The sequence below is a fragment of the Eleginops maclovinus genome, chromosome 8, assembly GCF_036324505.1.
Source record: "Eleginops maclovinus isolate JMC-PN-2008 ecotype Puerto Natales chromosome 8, JC_Emac_rtc_rv5, whole genome shotgun sequence".
In the NCBI taxonomy this organism is placed as follows: Eukaryota; Metazoa; Chordata; class Actinopteri; order Perciformes; family Eleginopidae; genus Eleginops; species Eleginops maclovinus.
The window spans coordinates 17,340,098-17,361,150 of NC_086356.1; the positions used below are offsets into that span (position 1 = coordinate 17,340,098).

Below are 21,053 nucleotides of genomic sequence, written 5' to 3' on the forward strand. Positions count from 1 at the left end.
AACTATAAGATTAAAGACAAATATTTAAGTACAATAATTTACTCTTTAAATGTTTGCTGTTTATTGGGATTTAAAGTGGAAGAACAGAAATCTGCAAAATATACAGAGAAATGTGAAAGATTTGCAGTATAGAATATGAAAATGGCTCACATGTCATATTGTTTGTGACTAATATATACACAAATAGATGCATGATGATGGCCAGTAAAGCTCATATTTTTGGTTCCTATTATTATTTTTATTTGCAAGACTTTTCCGTTGTGTGAGGTGTATGCTAAGAGATTTTATTTAAATCTCCTGAAGTTCAGAAGTGGACCCTGGCCGCACAAAATCTCAAACATTTTTAATATTAACAACATGATGTCCTGTTGTGCTTGTGGAACAGCCGAACATGATCATTTCAAGTCATTGCAACCTGTTTGCATTTGAACATTAAGCTGTATGAATTGTTTAAAACATAACATACAAGTATAACCTTGGTTGAACATCCCTCTCTGTTGCCCTCTCCACCATCCTCTCTGTGCCCTTCATCTTATATTCAAGAAATAATGCAGTTGTGGGAGTTATTTTCGAGTGTTGCTCTCGACCCGGACCCTTGTATTGAGTTTTCCATTTTCTTTTGGTTATTCTAGTATTTGTTGGTCAAGTGGGGAAGCAGTATGTCAACATTAAAGAAGAGTATGCTTCACCATCTTGTTTTTTTTAAAGATGATTCACTGCACAGAATAGTAGTTGACATTCCACCGGCTTAGTTTTTGCATCAAAGAGGACGGCTGATGTGTTTTTGTGTTTGCGCACTACACCCATCTGTCCCATCAGCCCTAAAACAGAGGGGAAATGAGAGATTTAATGAAAGAAATGGAGCCATTGATCCTCCTTTCTAATTCTAATGGGAGAACAGATCACAGTCAATTATGAGTCTTCTCATCTTGTTGTTTAAGAGGGAGGATGAGAGAGAGGTGGGGGAGGAAGGAGAGGGGATGTTTGGCAGGTCTTTTGAGAGATTTGCCACCCAATCTATGTATTCTTGGCTAATATTGATCCTCACAGCTTTATAATCAGCAGGTCGATGTCATCTCAAGCTTACTGAAACACAGCCAACAACAGCATTACTGGCCAGGTTTTAATGCAACTACGGTCCTTACAGATCACACATGTTTTTGTTCTAAGCATGGCCTCATCATGACAATACCAACATCTAAAAGGTTCAATAGTTTAATCAGAAATTAGAATACTTCCTGTTGTTTTGAACAGGAATTCAAGTGTGACTGAAAAGTTTCTAGATGGACAAAAAAAGGAAAGACTTGTTTGTGTTCATACATTAATTACAATCTGCAGGAGAAATCACATGCTAAAATTATTTAAATGGAAATCGCATACCTGCAAAGAGAGAAACTCATTCCACAGTACACATTAAGATGTAATTATTTGTATTTAATTAAAGCAACATTTTATAATAACCTGCTTGGCTGGTAATTTACGATGTTTGGAGTAAAACACATTGTTTTAATTGCCTCTATAACAGCTGCCATTAATTCAATAATAAACAATGTTGAGTTATATTAATGTTTATCTTTACTTCAGTAGTACTTAAATCAGAAGCAGTCAATAAGTTGTTCAAAAATGAAGTATTTATTTCTCTCTACATATTTTATCTTTTACATTTGAGTATATCAAATCTGATAGGGAGTTTTTATATTGATCTTAACGACTTTGTACAGAGAATATAAATAATTCAACACTTTATGGTAGCGATTTATGTCATCGTCTTTTACAGTTAACCTCTGGAAAGATTTGATGTGTGGAACAGATGAATGAACACAATGTTTAGTGTAGAAAAACACCGCCTATGGAATAGAATCAGGTAGAATTTACATGCAAAACTGTTTATTTTCTACAGACTGAATACAGTTTCTTTCCCGAAAAATGGACACATGCTTAATTCATGTGTTTTTCACCAGAATCAAAGTGGCTGTTGCTGTTCCTCGATCAGAACAAGACAGTTGTGATGCAGCAGAGGAGCATCAGCAGAGACAGGGACAAGCTGCAGTGGACAGACACACCTGGGAATAAAACTCTCCTAGATAAACACGCACAACTTTTCGGATGAGTCCTCTGAAGTGTAAAACGAGTTCAATAGAGTCATAGGTTTTTTTATTAGAAACGCATTACCCCTCTCTAAAGCCAGGAAGAGGTGGTGTGCTTTCAAGCACTGAATTTGTCACTGAATACTGTCGAAGATTCAACAGGTACTAAGTGTCCCTTTTAACATAAGCAAGCCTATGGGTTAGAATAGTTCATCCCACTATAAAGTCAAAGTTCTTTAAACTTTAACAGCGTCAGAACCAACTTTGTCGACTACAGAGTGTAAAGATATCCTAGTGTCTCTTTAGGAGGCGTAGCTCCACGTTGAGCTGGATGCTAACAATAAGATGCTAACACCTAACACAATGCCACCATGCTGATCAGGGGTCTTTCAAGAAAAATATAGTATGCGGGCGTTAACGTCACTCCGCTCACTTTCAGCTGAAAATACTGCTTTAGAGCGAAGAGGAAAATAATGGTTTCTTCACGTCTTAAAGCTGCTGAGACTTATATTGCAACTCAAACAACAAATAAATCCAGAGTTATGATTTCTTTACTTCCTCTACAGAGAAAAGGAGAGTGAAAGAAACTAATTCAGAAATCTCAGTTTCCGTGTAAGCCTGCTGCCTGCCAGTCGTCCACCGGCAGACCCACCGGACATCCATCCCCTATTTATTCTCCTTAAAAACAAAGCTGTCTCTGTCATCTGATTTTATGTGTGACACGATTTTCATGTTTTTTTTGTAAACATACAGTCTTGACGAACAGAAATATTGTTTTCTGGCCTCAAAATGTGAATTTTGGTATGAGGCGCATGCCTAGAGTTAGTAAGTTACCTGGTTTAGACAAAACCCTGCTGATGTTTAGCAGGCATTATGTTGAGTTTGTTTATTTGTTGGCTTTAAACAAGGTATAGCTGAGGATGATGGGAATGCAGGGTACCAAAGTATTCAGATTATGGTGCAAACAGAGCAAAGGATCACTGAAGTTGACTAAATAAATCTTGAGAGGGAAATCAATATTTAAGCATATTTTCAGGACAATAAATAGCCACAAAATGTCTGGAGAAAAGCCTAGCGCAGCAACGTGCTAGAATACTGATAATTTGGTGTAAAACATTCTCTGTTGATACACCTAAAGTGCAATGACACCTTACAAAGTGCCACACAACACTGCGCCCCTCACATACCCACATGATGATAGCTCAATGCTCAAAAAGCCTAAAACTAGAGAGGCCTCTTGTTTTACACCTTCCGGAGCTTAATGGGATACATTCAGTGTGGACTACATTGCATGCCACCTGCACTGAATTATGTGACAGCTGCAGGCAGCAGCAAACTGAACATTATTTTTTTGTGGAAAGCCGAACAAAATTAACCAATCGCTGAGTGTAAACAAGAAAAAAAGTCCCTTCAATATGGGGTTCATAGGTTACTCAGTCATCTTATTTTGGGCAATTTCCACTGTAAGTTTACAGTATAAACGTTATTTTCTTTTTCTTCATGTAACAGAACTTGGTTAATGAGATTAAGCAAATTTCCACCAACCTGAATAACCCCAATGCTCCTTCTCCCTATCGTTTACTCTTATGCTACCTTCATTCCTTAATCCCACATAATCCTTTACATGTATTTGTCGCTCTGTTCATGTATGAAGCATGTAGAGCCTACTGGAAACATAATGCAGACTTTACAATACTTTAGAAACTCAATGCTGTATATACAACAAACCTAGTGTACAATGTTCTGATATCTCAGCCTGCCGTAGTTCAGAATTATATATCAGATAGATAGAGAAGCTGAAAGTACAGTGGTAGACTAATGTGAAGAGATTAATCAGAGAGTGACAGTTTAATAATCTCTGAGCTAGAAAAACCAGACTGCTGCTACCTTCTCTTGTAAGCGTTTTATAAAATGCTGTCTTCAAAAAAGTAGCGCAGGAGGTGAAGCAGAACACACTGAGCAGCGAGAAAGGGGAGGGGAGAGAGGATCTGTTGAAGAGAGAACATCCTTGTGCTTGTGGAAACTTCTAGAGAGGTATTTTTATTGACAGCGGGTTGAGTGGCGGTTGCTAAGCCACATAAATGTGTTCCCTTTCATTCAGTTTCCTTTATTTGTGGCCTTTGCAACATAGATAAGTACAATCTGTTGAATTTCAGCTCAGGAGCTAAATCCAGTCCTACATGCAGATCCCTCTTTCATCCGGCTGTGTGTCGCTTTGCTGCTAGCAGCCTGACACACAATGAGCACAACCCATTGCCCCACTAAAGCTAATCCAACGATGCATTTCATTTCTATTTTCACTCATTTTAGACACAAGGGGAGTAGAACTTGTCTCCATGACTGCAGTTAGCATATGTTGAAAGCTGATGTGTCTTCAGCATTGCTGTTTCCAGCCTCCATGTTTTCCCAGTTTAAAAATGGGATCACTCTGGAGGAAAGCTGCCACTTTCTACTCCGCAGGAGGCTGGAGGGATGTCACCTTCTCAAAGTGCCGTGGCTGATGGGAGGGAAGGATTTATGAGAAGACAGCATCCGGCGATACCATATGTAGCCCTAAGGGCTTGTCAGCCTCATCACACTGTTGTGCTTTTGAAATCAAACATCTTAGGGAAGTTTGAGAGTGTGAAAAAAACAATGGTGCCGTCACAACGAATCCTCATCAGTTAGAATCTATAAGAGTCAGCCGTATATTTCTGAACAAGTTATTAAGTGAATATTTGGTAGCACTGAATGTCGCACTCAGAGATTTGAAACATATTTCATAGTCGAGTATCAAAGCATCAAGAATGAGCCGAGAGAGATATTGGAATTTGGGTGTGTGATAGTCTAGCTTAATCAAGATTCAAGATTCAAGATTCAAGAAGCTTTATTTATCCCGAGGGAAATTGAGGAAATCAACCTTCAAATTGATTTATAACATATTCATTTATCATATACAGCGACCACTAATATACGGACAGAGGGAGCAACACACATTCTGGATAAAGCTTTATTTTCACTTGATTATGTTGTGGAAGATGGGTTCTAGGGCTTTACCTACTGTATGCTTTTATTATACATCTCAATCTTCTTTTAAGGAGTGACGCTTTGAATGTCAATCAATTGTAATCATATTTTAGGAAACTGTACCATCACTCAATGAACAAATGAGAAAAGGGATTTGTTTTTTGTTATTTAGATCATATATACGTATTGCATAGTGCTGCTACGTTGATGTTAGACCAACCGCAAGGAGGAGCAAGTTTGAAGTGAACCTTTTTATTTTGAAAAGCTAAGGACCAACAGAAAAAGCTTGAAGCTAAATATTAAATTAAAAATATTATGAATTTTCGATTAATTACATCTATAATTTTTCAATAGATTTTGTCTTTTGGACTTTGCAATGCTCTGGAATTCTAGAAAAATATTTGGATCAAATAAGTCGGAAAACAATCCTACCACACTGTGATCTTGTTATACAAATAGTAGAAATGAATAGAGAGCCTAATCTGAATCTCCACAAATACTGGGTGTAAATTGACGCGTTTCTGTCTCTGAGACGAGCTTAGGTTATGCAGTGTTACACCTTTAATCCTCCACACATCCTCTGAAAAGACACCCTTACTTATGTTTTTTAATGATGTGGAGGAGGACAGCTCCCTTCCTTTACAGAAGTGCTATTCTTTTATTGGCAGTCCTATTTCGACACGACATTTGAGGAGAAAGGTCAGACAGGGGAAGAGTTATCATTAACCAACATGAGAGGGACATCACTGAGGACTGATCATCGCGCCATGAAGTTCCTTTAATAACTCAGGATTACTTTTGAAGCTGTATGTACTCTACAGGGGAGGTTTTTTTGTATTGTTGCTCATGTTCTAGAGACAGGAAGTGAAAATAGAAGCATGCATACAGCACTGTAAGGTATAGTGGAGAGAAGCAAAATCCAGAATGTAAACAGCCGGGCAGTGGGAGGCCTATATGTAAACATCCTGTGAAACTCTATGGAGGCGCTGGTGGAAGATTTACTGAGAAATTATAACTTCTGAAGGATTATTCATCATGGTTTCTCCTTCTTGGATCATATTTTACAACAGCAAATACTTTTTTAGAAACACATAATGCCATGAATACATTTTCTTTAACACATTGAATGAACCATAGATTTGCAAAATGGTCATCGAAAATCAATTCATTTTCCTACATTTTAGAGTTTTTCATGGTGATTCTTAAGCTCTCAAAGCACGCATGTTCTTGTTTAAATATTGAAAACTCCCAAAAAGTCAATTTTAGCACAAAAAACATTTAATCCTTTATTAATATTAAATTGAAATCTTTCTTTAGACTTGCTGGCGTGCCTTGTAGGGATAAACCCAGGTCCTTCACTTAGTATGTCCAATCTGCCACATACTTACAAGGGTTGTGATGCAAAAAATTTAAACATGCTTCCCTCAAAAATGAATGCCATTGAATATTAAATACTGTAGGGCTGGACACAATTGTATAGCTCTTTAGTTATTAATAAAACATGCAGCTCCGGAAAAAACTTAAGAGAGCACTCCAAATGTTTCTTAAATCTTTCTCTACATGTATGGCAGCCATTCCAGTGTCTGTTGATTTCCAACACAGAGAAATGTTGTCATTGGTTTATAAAATACAATCAAAAAAATAATGAATTTAACACAGACAGATGCATAATGAGTAAAACCAGAGAAACTGTTAATGCTGCAGTGGTCTCTTATTTGTTTCAGGAGCTGTATGTCCATATTTTTTAACTTTTTATATTATAGTTGACCTTTGTTCTATCCTAAATTTAATGAATAGAAAATGTAATCTACATTTTCATTAATCTTTAAATAAATAAAACAAATACTTTGCATGGGAAACCTACTTGGAAATAAATCTGATTGTGATTTAAATGTTACTACTAGACCATTTTACATTGACTTTGTTTTCAATCTTGCTGTCTCTGAAATTCAAATATGATCTGTCGGATAACACTAGGGCTGAACGATTTTAAGAAAAAATTGAAATTGCGATTTTTCTGGCAGAGATTGCGATTTCGATTTCAACCACGATTTTTTTTATTGAAACAAGTTTCAGTGTAACAACAAAGTGGAGCAAAAAAAAGAAGTCTTACCTTAAAAGTAGTGCAAAATGGCTCAAAGGAGCTAGCTTATGAACCTCAACATCAGCAGCAGTTACAGATATTCAACCCGTGTATTCAGAAACCTGTGCTTCTTCTTCAAATAAAGTGGCAAGAGGAAGTGAAATGTAAAGGTAGTAAAAATAAATAATAATAATTAAAAAAGTTTAAATGACCCTACAGTTTCCTCATCAACAAAAGATGTCCAACTGGTTAAATTATTTAACATCTAGTCGGTAAACAAAAGATAAGTAAAAAAGAGTGAACACCTTTTTTAATGGAACAAAGACATGTCAGGGTAAGGTGCAGAAGAACAACAACAAAAATCAATAAATCTTCCCCTTCCCCAGATTTTTGGCCAAGAAAACCAACATGTCAACCTTTGCTGGCTTCAGACTTGCACGCTGACATGTGACAATATTGCCACTGGCACTGAACAGTCTCTCTGATGGTGCACTCGTTGCTGGTATGCAAAGGTACTTACGAGCCAACTTGCTAAGCCATGGGAAGTTGACATTGTGCACTCTCCACCAGGCCAGTGGATCTTGCTCTCCATCAATGGTAGGAGTTATGAGGTAGTTGTCCAGTTCTGCTTTAATGGTATCCTCCAACTGCACAGTAGAGGAAGCAGGGACCGCCTTGGTCTTGAAAAAGCTGCCCAGTGACCGCTTTCGCTTTGTAGAGGTGGATGGTGGTTCTTCTTCTGCACTCAGGGGCATGGGATGGGTTGTGACACACAACTGCAACACACAGTAATAAGAGGCATCAATGTTTTGCTATCAGTTGTGATTAAGACCAACGAGGCATTTTGTCTAAAAGTTTAAAATGTCAGTAGAGTATAGTTCAAAAATTAAAAATTAAAAACACAAATACAACTTTGTTTTATTTTGAAACAACAAAGAAAAAGGAAAGCTTACCTTTTGTGCCACCTGTTCCATTTCCATCTTCACTCTGTCTTTGATGTATGGGACATTCTCTTCACTTATGTAGCTCTTCTTGAATCTTGGATCAAGGAAGGATGTGATGTCCAAGAGCTCCTGTGTCACTGGGTCGCTGTATTTCTCTTCAATGTAGTGGAGAGCTCTTGATTTGATCTCCTTGGTGAGATTCGTGTCCTGGTCAGTTTCAGCAAGCGTTGCTGTTCTGAGGAGATGGAGCACTGGCTTCAGGTATGACACGCTTACGTAGTCCTCACCTGAGAGGGCGTCTTTGAACTCCTGAGGAGGACCGAGGGCATTGTTTACAGATTCAAGGACATCTGTGTCTTGCCAAGTGGGGACCAGGTGCCGCGTCTTCCTGTCTTCAGACAGAACCTGGCACAGTGCCTTGCTCTGCTCCAACACCCTCCCAATCATTTTCTGCCCGGAGCCCCATCGTGTCGGACATTCAGTGACCAGTGACTGTTGAGGTAGGTTCAAGTCTTGCTGTGCCTGTTTTAGTGCCGCCTTCTTCTTCCAGCTGTGAGTGAAGACCGCAACCAGCTGCTTGCAAAGTCCTGTGGCCCGTTTGATTCTTTGCTCATCTTTGACAGCATTTTCTGGGGGAAAACATTACATGTATTACAGTATGAAAAGCCATAAGGATAGCTCATAACACAGTATTCATATCATACCATTGATTACATCTGTTGTCATCTTGTATTTAGTTCAATGACGTTTTTTTAGCAGCAGACTTCAGGTGGTACTACCACAGGAAGTTATTGCCCATAAATTAATTTGTAATTGGTAATTAATGCACAAGCAATTAATATGCTTCTTAGATATTCCACTAAAAACCAAAAAATCATTTAATCCGTATAGTGGCATCAGCTGATGTTGCACCACCCTGACATGTGCTACTACTAAAACACGTTAGCCGTTTATTGTACCAAAAACACGTTTCCCCCTCGCACCGATACACACATTACATGGCCTCACTAATCCCTAATCCTTAAAACGTGCACACACACACACACACACACACACACACACACACACACACACACACACACACACACACACACACACACACACACACACACACACACACACACACACACACACACACACACACACACACACACACACACAAAGCTTACCGATGAAAGGGTTCATTTTTCTCCCTAGGATAAACAGTATGTTAAAGTAGCATTGCGCTAACAGTTGGTCAGCTAACGACAGCTTGACAACAAACTTCCCGGCGCTTCGTCCCCAGATAATACGAACTCTCACACTTGTAGTAACCTTGTAAACATACACACTCGCACAAACACACATTCTTGTACTTACCAATTGCAAGATGCAGCCTGTGTCCAAAGCACTGCAGTCTGGTCCATTGGTTAAGTCCCATTGCTTTGACCATATTTGAAGCGTTGTCTGTTGTTATGCACGTCTGGGCCTCTTCTTTTAGACCCCAGTTGGCCAAGCACTCCTTCAGCCCCATGGCAATATTCTCCCCGGTATGGTCAGTGGGGAAGTATGCTGTCTGCAGGCAGCGGCTACACAACTCGAAGTTGGCGTTGACGAAATGCACGGTCAAACTCATGTAGGGCTCGGTCGTTCTGCTTGACCACAGATCAGTAGTTGACGCATAAAACTCCGTGTTTTCCAGCTCATTTACAACTTTGGCATTACATTCTGCGTAGAGCTGTGGGATGGCAACTTGATTGAAGTATGTGCGGGAGGGCAGAACATACCTCTTATCCATTGTGCGTAGCAAACGTTTAAATGCGTCTTTGGTCACGGTGTTTACAGACACCATGTCCTTCGATATGTAAGTCGGGCAGTGGTAATCTCCTTGTGTCATCGGCTAGTTCTTTCATAAGGCGTCACACTGGCGAACAATGATGTTATTGTTGGCTGTTTTGCCGAAGTATCGCTGCTGCTTGATGTTTCACAGTTCTTTTTCGCCATGCACTCATCATACAAGTTCAGGTGGTGAATTCTCAAGTGGCGATGTAAATTGGTGGTATTGCCACCCGATGTAGCCACTTTTACACGACATGTTTGGCACAACACCTGTTTCTGGTGTTCATCACTGGCCTCAAATCCAAAATACTGCCAAATGACCGACGTGCTGTTTTTCTTTGCTATTAATTTCGTCGGCTCCGCTTCTGCTCCTGCTTCAGCCATGCTTGAAATTGAATGACGAGCTACACACTGACTTGGGTGGCGAACACGTGATCTGGTCACGCGCAGCCTGCAGCTTTCTGATCAGTAGCTGACACAGAGCCTTGGGCATTCATGTGAAATTATTGACGAAATTATTATTATTGTTCTGCCCTCCATAAGCTTTTGGTAGCTTTGGGTTTTATATGTGGGGAAATACTGCCACCTAGTGGACAGTATTATTTACAAAGTCACGCAGGTTTAGTTTCTTTTTCATTGACGAGTTGACCTCAGTTAGAAGAGCACACGGATTCAGCCACTGCCGAAATTCCTCCTCGAAGAGCTACCTTTTCACGCGTGAGTTTTGGACATTATTAGTCTGTAATTGTCTATCATTTGTTAGTACATTCAATGCCATGTAAATAATTAGGAATATACGATGAATATTAGTTTCTACATGCTCTATGATAATGTCACTTAGCTATGCTAGCTCTCGTGGTATCATGCTATTATCTTCGTGAAATTTATGTATCCTTTGTTTCTGTTTGTTTTCAGTTTTACAAAAACGAATGTCCTGTATAAATACTTGCTTGGTGAACAAAGTAAACGGAAGAAAAACCAACACTTCTTGCCTCGCTTGAGTTCATCAACTTTATTTATTAGACGACAAATTGTAAGCTAGCTATCTAGTTCTGCAAGCTAGAGAACGCAGCACGAGGACTGCATAATTATTAATATGCACCAAGCAAAAACCGCAGCTTTGACGATCCCAAAATCGTGTTGTCTGAGATCGCGATTTTCGGTCCAAAACGATAGATCGTTCAGCCCTAGATAACACTATTCGATTTTAAGGTCCAAAGAAAAGAAAATATCAGTATAAATGTTGCTGTGTTTTCCCGCTTCAATTGAGTATCTGCTGGCTGGCTGTGCTCATACATGTTGGTCTTGACTTGCACTCTGAAAAATAGTTATTGTGTTTTGAAGTCGGACAATCGCCATTTCCTGATCTGCTATTTCTGGCCATAAATGCATATGTGTGCTCAGAGATGAAAGCACATTGCTGTTTCATCATTCAGTGGATGGTCCTGAACGAGCTCTGCTCTAATAAGCTAACTTGCATTAACTGCTGTGACAAGGTGATTTTTACTTGGATCAATCCTAAGATACTGTAAGCAAAGCTGAGACCTTCAAATAACCATATATAAATACACATGACAGCTAAAATCTAGTAATTACCAAAGGGAAAAGTATTTACACACAGCCCTGTCAAATAAAAAAAAGGAGTGGCTGCATTAGGCGCTATATTATTTACTTATTTTTTGCAAAGTTTCACTGTGCCCGCCCCTCCCAGACTCTCCCCCACGAGGCTGCCATTAATTCAGCACAGCCTTCTCAAAGATTCATTAATGTTAATCAGATCCAAACATAACATTAAATCCCTACAGTGGCTTCAGAAGGGCTGAAAGGCATGCATGTGTGTGTGTGTATAGCGCTGAGGTATGTTTGTTTGTGTAAGAGTGTACGCTTAAAGGTAACTTAAGTCGCACGGCACTGTGAGAACATGCAATATTTGTGATGATAGCCCTACGAAAGAAACTGTTCATATTGTCAAACAGATACATTATTTTCCATTTTGGAAAATACATTTTGGAAAACTAAGATCTAATATTGGCAAGGTTTTGAAATGTAGGACAGTAAAAAAGAAGCAAATGGTCAAGTGTATTCTACATAAAACATGTCTCCTTAAGGAATATTTCATTTGCATTAATTTGTTTTGAAAAATATGTTTTTCTTTGCTGCATTCACAATGTGCATTTGAGATCCAGTGTGTTAGTTGTGATCTTTTTGAAAATCCCTGTAATCCCGAATCGGGGTTTAAGGGTCCCCACTAAATGCACTTTTTGATGTCTTTTATACATAAATATGTGTCCCCGGTGTGTAAGGAGATTCACATAGTGAGATTGTTCAAATATAGCATAACAGGAGACCTTTAGGTACTTTTGTTATTTCTATTCATTCTGTTGATACATGTTTATTCTTATTTAATTTTATTATGCCCATGTATATTCCATGAGTACTATCTGGGTTTCTGTTTTTTCCGTTGCTGCTATCACACCTGAATTTCCCTACAGGGATCAATAAAAGAAAAATATCAATAATATGCGTACAAATATACAAAGCTCGATGTGTCCCTACCTTCAACACCACGCTCTGGTCAAAGTTGTAAGCACTGGGCCGTCCCTCCAGGGTGGAGAAAGCCACGTTTCCTCCAGTCAGGGGGGAGATATCACTGAACTCATCGGTACATAAAGCGTTCCTCTCATCATCTCCTGGGCGGATGTACTCCTTGTCGTCCTTCCCATAGGTCTTCCTACAAGAGGCGCTGTAATACTGGTAAGGCAACCAGGTCCCATTCTGCTCCGTGCGCTTGTAGATGGCGAAGCTCTCCGGCCGACTGGTGTAGAATTTCAATCGTATATAAGTTATCTCGAAAGCCTTCCCTGTGGAAAACAGATATGATTAGCTCTGAATGGCATCGTTATAAGAATTACTGCTGGAACTAGATCCATTGTAGCTACACAGTCAGATCAGAGGCTGGTTATGTAAGAGACAAATACTGTAGGGTGATAGTTTAGGCCCCAGGAGCAAAAAAAAAAGAAGACATAATTGCATTATAGAAAGAAGGAAAACAATGGGGGATAGGCTTAATTTCCCATGCCTCTGCAGCATAAATGAATGTCAGTCCTGCAGGACTAGAAGAATACCCAGGATTATTTTCTCATTATACCAATCATAATGGGCCCCAGAAGTGAAACATAGGTCAAAGGGAACAAGACAAAACATCTTTTTTTTTATAATTGTAGGACTAAATAGGTCAATGAGTGCGAGAACACAGGGGAAATGCCTGTGTTGTCCAATACTGGTTAGGATGTACTCTGATGCAACATTTCAGGTGCGATGTCCAGGAAAGCGACAGATCTAAATCAATAGAAAATTGCTTTGTCAAGCGACTAAAACACTAAAGAGTGCAATGAGAGGCTGAGGATTGCTTATAACTTAACATATCATTGATTGAATGACAGGTCAGAAATCTAAAGCAAGATTTTAAACGTACATTTGGTGCCAAGGGGGAAAAAAACAAGACATTTCATGGATTTGTATTTCCCCAAAAACTGTGATTTGGCTTCAATCTGTGAAAAAGTAAAATGGGTTTGGAACACAATCTCATCTGAGAGAAGATCTGCAGTAAGCGAGGCGATATATCGTTCCTAGATTTGCATTTGAAATGCTGTTAGGGGATATAGCAGATCAAAATACGTTTCGGTGTAATGGGTGTTGCATTGTTACTAGAGGAAATGTGAAGGTTTATAATAATTGGAGGGAAGAATCTCCCAGGTATATGTTTAATTAAATGAAAAATGCATTTTGCTATCCTTTTTTGCATACTGCATATGCAGATGGCTGGAATTAATGGGGGATTTTGCTTTTCCAATGTGGAAAAGTGAAGAAGGAAAGTCATTGATTACCACACAGCTGTTGAACTTATTTGGTTTTGCAGGAATGTTGACATCTCCTTCCCTAATCTCAGAGCAAACAAAGAATCGATGATTATTTTTTATCGAGTGGTGTCATTTCCTCCCATTGTTTACTCACTGTGGAGTCGGACACTTCAAACATTAATCCAAAGCCATATTGGGGAGGTTTGCAGAGCTATACTTCCTGAATATAAACACGTTCACAGAATGTGCCAAATGTTGGAGCAGCTTAACGGGGGATTTACTGGGCAGACACAAACTGAAGTCATATTGAGAACAGACTGAGAAGTAACATGTAGAAATTCTCGTAACAGCCTTCTTCATGGCGCTCTTGGGGATTTTTTTCTACATCATTAGACACTAAGTCTCACCCGCTCTGCAAATTCATTGAGGGATGCAATCCACGGATACATTCATAATGACATCTGTTGCTTTTCTCTGATAGTCAGATCTAGGCATTTCTGTGTCTTGTCTCCACAGCGAGCTCTAATGGTATCTTTCCTTTAGGAGAGATCATTTAGCTTTCATTTACTCCCTGCATGAGGTGAGCTCAGCCCTGCTGGGACTGAGGCAAAACATAAAAGAGGCAGAAGATGAAACATTTGTTGAATATCCCATGATGAAATGCAGACTAATTGCAGAGGGTATTTGTATGTTGTTATGCATAATGTTTAATGATTTGTGATTCATCCACCTTTAGGAGTGCATTCTTAATGTATTCATTGGGGGGGATTTTAGCTGTTAAATCGAAACGAAGCCAAGTTACACATAATATCTAGACATAAATTAAACCTTAAGACAGAATTTACACATCCATTTTCACAGTTTCAACTCAGTTTAACACCCTGCTAGGTGTGACTTTAGAGGGCCGATAGAGAATCTTGTCGCATGACAAATCAAAAGCTGATGTTGCACACAAGCACACTAATAAAATGACTATTCGGACAAAGCGATTAAGAGTAAAGACTAGGAGCTGAGGAAATACAGCGTCTGACCCTACTCTCAGTCACTAATGTCAACCTAACACAGCTGCCAAAGAGCAAGACAGTTTGAGAATAAACTCAGTACTGTAGACTCAATATTTACAATCTGTTTACTCGCAGATTTTTGTGTTCAGCAAATACTCAGCAGAGTGTATTTATCAACTAATCATGCTGGGTCCTAGTGTTAACAAATGAAATAGAGTCGAAAAGCCTCTTACAGAGAAATGTGTTGCATATGCGCGGCAATCATTTTCTCATGCCAACTGTGGCAGACTTTTATCATTGTTTTACATCTGAGAAAGGATGTTGTTTGTCTTTGACGCACTGAATGAGAACCAGCTGCAGAAATCTCCGTGCTGTGTGTGTGTGTGTATCTCACAAAGTATTTTTTTGTGGGAAAAACCTGACCCCAATTCCTTACCAGCAAACCGCCCAGCATTTTCTTCTTTCTCCCCCTCTTCTTGCTCATTATGTTTTGTTTACTCCCCTTGAAGCAGCCCTGCTCCCCCTCTCCTTTCTACTCTTCCACAGACCCACTCTGACCGGGCTGCAATATATGTCCCTGCATCCCACCGCTGTGTTTATCATCCCAGCTTTCGCCTGTATTCTCTTTCAGAGAGAGCTTGTTTTGTTTGGAGAGGCAAAAGAAAACAGTAATGTTGGAGTAACCCCCCACCAGCAACCCAGATGGATCACAGAGCTTTTATATTGACCAAAAAGATGCCACACATCCGACATTCAGGGATGTCCAGTTACATAAGATGTTTTATGAAAACATAATCTTCGCTCTTTTTAGTGCTGGAAATATTCAAAGGCGGCAGGTTTAGAGAAACACATGTTTTGGAGTAGAGCAGAAGGAGCAAAGGTCAATTCAGTCTGACGGAGACAGACATGTGGGTGTTGGGATTGTCTGAAGAATAACAGCCCTGCAGACAACCGGGAAAATACTTCTGCAAAAGTAACATTGGCTGCTTTCTCCAGGAAAAGAACTAGCCAGAGACCATAAACAGCAAATCCTCAAAACACATCCTGGCATCTACTTCCTATTGGAAATCAATATTTTAAGAGGTACTTCTGCCTTTCTGAGCATGTGATATAACAGTTAATCCATGGTCAAAGCTCTGACATTTCCAACTTCTGTCGTCATTTTGTCTCTTTTTCTTGTTTCTTTGAAGAAAAGCTCTTTGATGGGGGTCTCCTCCCTACAAAGGAGGAGGAGGAGGAGGAGGAGGAGGGGGGAGGAAATTTGACCTGTTATGGAAATGTCTAGTTTTGACAGAGTCTTCACTGACAGATTGATGGATGTCCAAACACACCTTATCTTTCAATTAAAAGTACCAGATAATAGGAGTTCTCTGAACAAGTAAAAGTCCTGCAATCAAAACTCTAAATCTTAGAACATATAAGTACCAAAAGTGAAAAGTATTCATTCTGCAGATTGGCCCATTTCACAATAATATGAAACAGATGTTAATATTGTGATTATTGATGCATTAAACTGTGATCAAAACTGGTCAAGGTATAGCTAATGAATTACTTGGAACGCTGCAGATTGTGAATGTACTCCAGGTGTAACAAAAGTCTTATTTAAGCATTGATTATATATTTCACATCATTAATCAAAATCTGTACAGTAAGTAAAAGGTACAATATAAATACAATAGAGTGAAAGTACATCATTTACCTTTGAATTGAAGTACTTTATACCACTGCTTTGCTGTTGTGGTTCACTCTCACTCACACACAGCGTTGTTTTTAGCTAGAAGTGCTCACAGTATGCACTTCAACAGCTGACAGGGCTAACTGTAGGCTTCCAAGCTGCTATAGTTAGCTATTTTAGCTGCTTAAGTTAATATGTTTTAACGTCGCACCTAAGTTAAACGCTAGCCAGCTTATTCCTTTGGGACTAGAGGAAATACAAGTAAAAACAAAGCTAAGCTAAGACAGTGAATAATGGACTTACATTTGCCACTTTGCCAAAAACATGACTCCAAATGCGTGTTGCTCGGTTAATGACGGAGGTGCACATTGGCAATTGTTTGCTTGCAGTAGTCCCTTTCAATTTAAAAGCTGATTTCCCCCCCCTTTTTGCTGTAGTGTGTAACCGTATTTACGCTTCTCCCGTGTGGCCAAAACCCGTCATTACAGGTTACATTCTTTTTTTTGGATTGCATTTTAAAATACCAAATAGACAAGCTTTCAATCTGAACTTTAAAATTAAACATTTGTCCATAGATGTAAATGTAGTTGATCTCATTGTTGTTGTGTAGCTGAACCTGAGATGATGCAGATAAATTATGTAATTACATCCAGGGTGCGATTTGTAGGGGGGGATGGTGAGGATTTCCCCCCCTCTGGTTTTCCTATCCCTACCTCTGCTAAATTATTTTTATCTCCGGTGGGGACAAGGATTTCCCCCCCTTGATAGCGATGAATGCAACTTAACTGCTAGCCTACTTAAACTCTTGAAATCTAACGATCTTCAGTGTCTTTACATCAGAGTAGGCTATTCAGCAGCCTTCTGGCAGACGGTGCATATTTCTGAACGTCATCGAACACAAAAACATTGTAACATTTTTGTGCGGGAACTTCGCAGGAAAAACAGCGCTGAACCAAACATGAAACGCGTTCAGAGCAGCATATCATCTTACTTTACAGGACCCATTTGCAGAATTGTGGATAGAAGAGGGCCGAAATGCTGCAGACAATGCCCCGATAGGAAAAACGAAAAAGCCACCACAAATTTGTCACCAGAGCCGACTGTTTACTTTGTCTAGTTTTCCAGACCTGTCCCTGAGTGTTGACAGCACGTTGTGCTATTTAGTGAATTATTTTGAGTGTTTGATTTAAGTTAATTGGAGGGTCTTTTCATGGAGAGCATTGATGCTGTTCTATGGTGCTTTCTGCCTGTTAGTGCTTACGCATGTTTTTGTGACGTTGAATAGAAATCCATGTATGGGTTATTAAAAGTTTTGCCATGTTGTGATGGGGACTAATCCACGGACCCGAAAAAAGGGCCTGTCTACTTTTTGCGTTTTTTTCTCCCTAGTTATGCAAGTTAAAAGTCCAATGTTCTTGTCTATGAATAAATTTAAAAAAACATCCCCCCCTCTGTTTTTTTGTCAAATCGCACCCTGATTACATCCATCCTTTAGGAATTATCCGCTTATCCTGCAGCCTCAAACCCAATGGAATCCTTCCCAGCACACATCAGTATTTGTGCAATGTTCTGTTTTAGTGAAACCAAAAGGACGACAAAATAAACTGCACGGGAAATTATGTTTTTAACCTCTAACTGCGAATTCGATTTAAAAATAATTCAATGTATAAGATTAAGTCTTTTTTTTTAAATAACAATGTTTCTTTAGTTCAATTACCATATTCATTCAGTTTCATAAAAAGGGGGGCCTAAAGCAATATTCTTTAGGCTATGACTTCTTAGACTCCCTGTACACACACACACACACACACACACACACACACACACACACACACACACACACACACACACACACACACACACACACACACACACACACACACACACACACTGCTCAGCAAATAAATGAAAGTGGGAAAGGTAATTTCTTAGAAAGAGTTGCATTAATGCTTTGAAATTAATCACCACAATTTAATTCAGTTAAAGTGACAAATGTGGTCTGTTACTTCATTTCAGCAGTTTTGCACAGCATGGTAATGGGATAATGAGGCTAATGGCTCAAGCTGGTCTCATAAAATGTTGTGAAATGAGGAATGTCTTCAAAAGCAAATATATACCCACGGTACAGTAAGTGTGTCAAATGCATTTGCTCCAAGGAAAAGAATGTGTCAAGGAAGCAATCCTAAAAATGTGTATTATTAACACAGGAATAATGCAGCATGGTAAAAGCAGTTATATATTTGCTTTGGTTGGCCCACAATGTGTTACGAGCATTGACTATATGAGTAACTGTAATGTAAGTGAAGATTTTCTCAGCAAGTTTAAACTGATCCAGTCAAGGCAAGTAGTTTTTAATTGTTTAGATACTTACAATTTTTGTGCAAGTACAGTACAAACTATAAGTTTTTGACTATGTTTAAAAACACCAACATATAATCTTTGTTTAAAACACACCTCTTAAGGGATTATTTTACAAAAGTTCTGAGAAAATTTTAAAGTAAAGGGGAATATTTGCATAATTTTAAGTGACAGTAAACCTGCTGACCAAACCCTTCGCTATGCAAAAATGACTCTGGCTGGGGGGGGGGGTTACTGAAATATACCTTCCTGGAAAGTATACGTTTATCTTTTGAATTCCAAGTACATTTTTATGTAAATGCCTGACTAACCTTAGTTGGTCCTCCTTTCCTTATCGTACTCTTATTCCTGCTAAACTTTGGGCTTTACTGCAGGTTATCAGTTGCATATTTCCTGGAAATTCTCAGAAAATATTAAGTGGCTTATATTTTTTCTAAAGTCAGTTGTTCAGTGTGTTTGTTTTGGCAAGACTTTAAGGTTGAGAACACTGAATGAGCCTTCAGCAGAAGATTGATGTTACATTTTGTAATAGAGGAATGTGGATTTAAGATAAAATAGTTATATAAAGGTTGATTTCTGGCCTAATCAGAAACATCTTTCAATGTGTGGTGGCTGCATTTCAGTTTAGTTCTCGCCGAATTTACACCCCAAAAAAGCCTTATCAAGTTGAGTTGTGCCCGTTTGGTGTCAGCCAGATTCTGATGGCCTCATCACCAATATTCCATGGCGGTACGTAAGATGAATGTAAACTTGAGCCAGCACTGAACCATCACTCAGTGGCTATCTCTGTATGTCAGATGCAAGTGTGTGTCATCCTCATCCACTTTAAATCCCACCAAATTCTTAGACATGCCCTTGTGGTTATGTGCTCTCAAATACTCCAAGTCTAAGCCATGTCTGGCCCAAAGCCTGTTTTATGAAGACAGCACAAAGCTGTCTATGAATAATACAAATCATGTGTTTTTCAGCACAGCTGTTTCATATTGAAGATTTCCCCATCAATGGACTTGCAATACAAAGGGTGATATATAAAGATACTTACTGCATGGAAAAGAAAAGTGCTGAAACCTCAGGTTGACTTGTGTGAGGACGACTAATATTGATCTGAAATCCCATCACCAGACTCTAACACTGGAAATTGTCTGCATTGGAGTGCTAAATCTATTACTGATATTCATATTCTATTCTGGGACAAATGCAGTGCTCATGAAAAGCTTTAAAGCACTGAAAAGGAAATAGGACATTATATCCAACATTATAGGACCATGATTGAACCCTGAGGACTCACATGCATGACCCAGATCATTCAACCTGGCCACAAACTGCACTGGGAAGCAAAACCTAAGGATGTACTGCTGTTATGCTCTTACCCAGGTGTAGGGTGATGTTGACAGAATTCGGGTGCTGGACACCATAAAACATGGACTGGCTCTGCCACCAGGTTGGCTCCTTATCCATGTGGAAGTCTGTGAGGAGACTGGCATTGTGGCTCAGGTCTGGATTTGACGCATCACACTGGTGGCATGAGCGCGTGGAGCCAGTCTGCATGCAGTAGTCCTCAGGTGGGGAACCGCACACATTGGACACCACCACAGTGCGATTGAAGGCAATGTTCTCAAACTTGGGCATGCAGCGGCTCGGGGCGCCCTCCTCATCCAAGCAGGAGTCCATTGCGGCCCAAACAAGGTGGTGGCAGTGAAGATGAAGAGAGAGAAGAAGGGCAGGGAGAAGAGAGCTCACAGCAAATGATGTTTCCATGGTTAAAGTGATAATTATTCTTCACAACTTCATAAAATCTCATACAAAGACGCATCCATGAAGACCCTGACTTGAGAGAAGTAATCCAACAACAACAAATAAATCCAGTGTGAGAGCTTTGTTTCTCTGTTTGCTGTGTCTCTGGTGAGTCTCCAACATATGTTCTCCCTCTGTGGAGAGGAATGAAGTTTGTGCAGGAACTCCTTTCATGAGGGGCAGCATGAGACAGACAGAGGAGGAACAGGAGTGGGGGCTGGAGGTTGGAAAAGTCCATGAAAACTTCTCCACCTGCTGGTTAACAGAAGTAACATACCAGTATGAGGTTCAGATGTAGAGTAGGCTTTGAAATAATAATCACTTTTGACAGGAAAAACACATTCTCTAACATCTTTAAATAACACTGCAGTGAGGTTGTTGCACCTCTGGGCATTGCGGTAGTGAAGCACCTGCATTCTCCACT

At 39.5% G+C, this 21,053-nt stretch overlaps 2 protein-coding genes across 3 annotated transcripts in view; both read right to left on the bottom strand.

The window, feature by feature from the left end:
- Nucleotides 1-20,755, bottom strand: part of lamc3 (laminin, gamma 3) — a 111,122-nt gene extending 90,367 nt beyond the window's left edge. Inside the window, exons 1-2 of the mRNA XM_063888856.1 lie at nucleotides 20,206-20,755; nucleotides 12,495-12,799 (exon numbers count right to left, since the gene is read on the bottom strand). Coding sequence (XP_063744926.1) covers nucleotides 12,495-12,799; nucleotides 20,206-20,593 — 693 coding nt within the window. The 5' untranslated portion in view covers nucleotides 20,594-20,755. The remainder of the gene's footprint in view (nucleotides 1-12,494; nucleotides 12,800-20,205) is intronic.
- Nucleotides 7,072-9,987, bottom strand: LOC134868099 (E3 SUMO-protein ligase ZBED1-like). Of its 2 annotated transcripts, none has more exons than XM_063888987.1 (3): nucleotides 9,480-9,987; nucleotides 8,130-8,749; nucleotides 7,072-7,952 (listed from the first exon to the last, which is right to left on the bottom strand). In XM_063888987.1, the coding sequence occupies exons 1-3, from the start codon at nucleotides 9,949-9,951 to the stop codon at nucleotides 7,539-7,541; spliced, it is 1,506 nt and encodes a 501-aa protein (XP_063745057.1). In that variant the 5' UTR covers nucleotides 9,952-9,987; the 3' UTR covers nucleotides 7,072-7,538. The 2 variants fall into 2 exon arrangements, with proteins under 2 accessions (XP_063745057.1, XP_063745058.1); XM_063888988.1 differs by having other exon boundaries at nucleotides 9,290-9,604.
- Nucleotides 20,756-21,053: the final 298 nt, after the last annotated feature.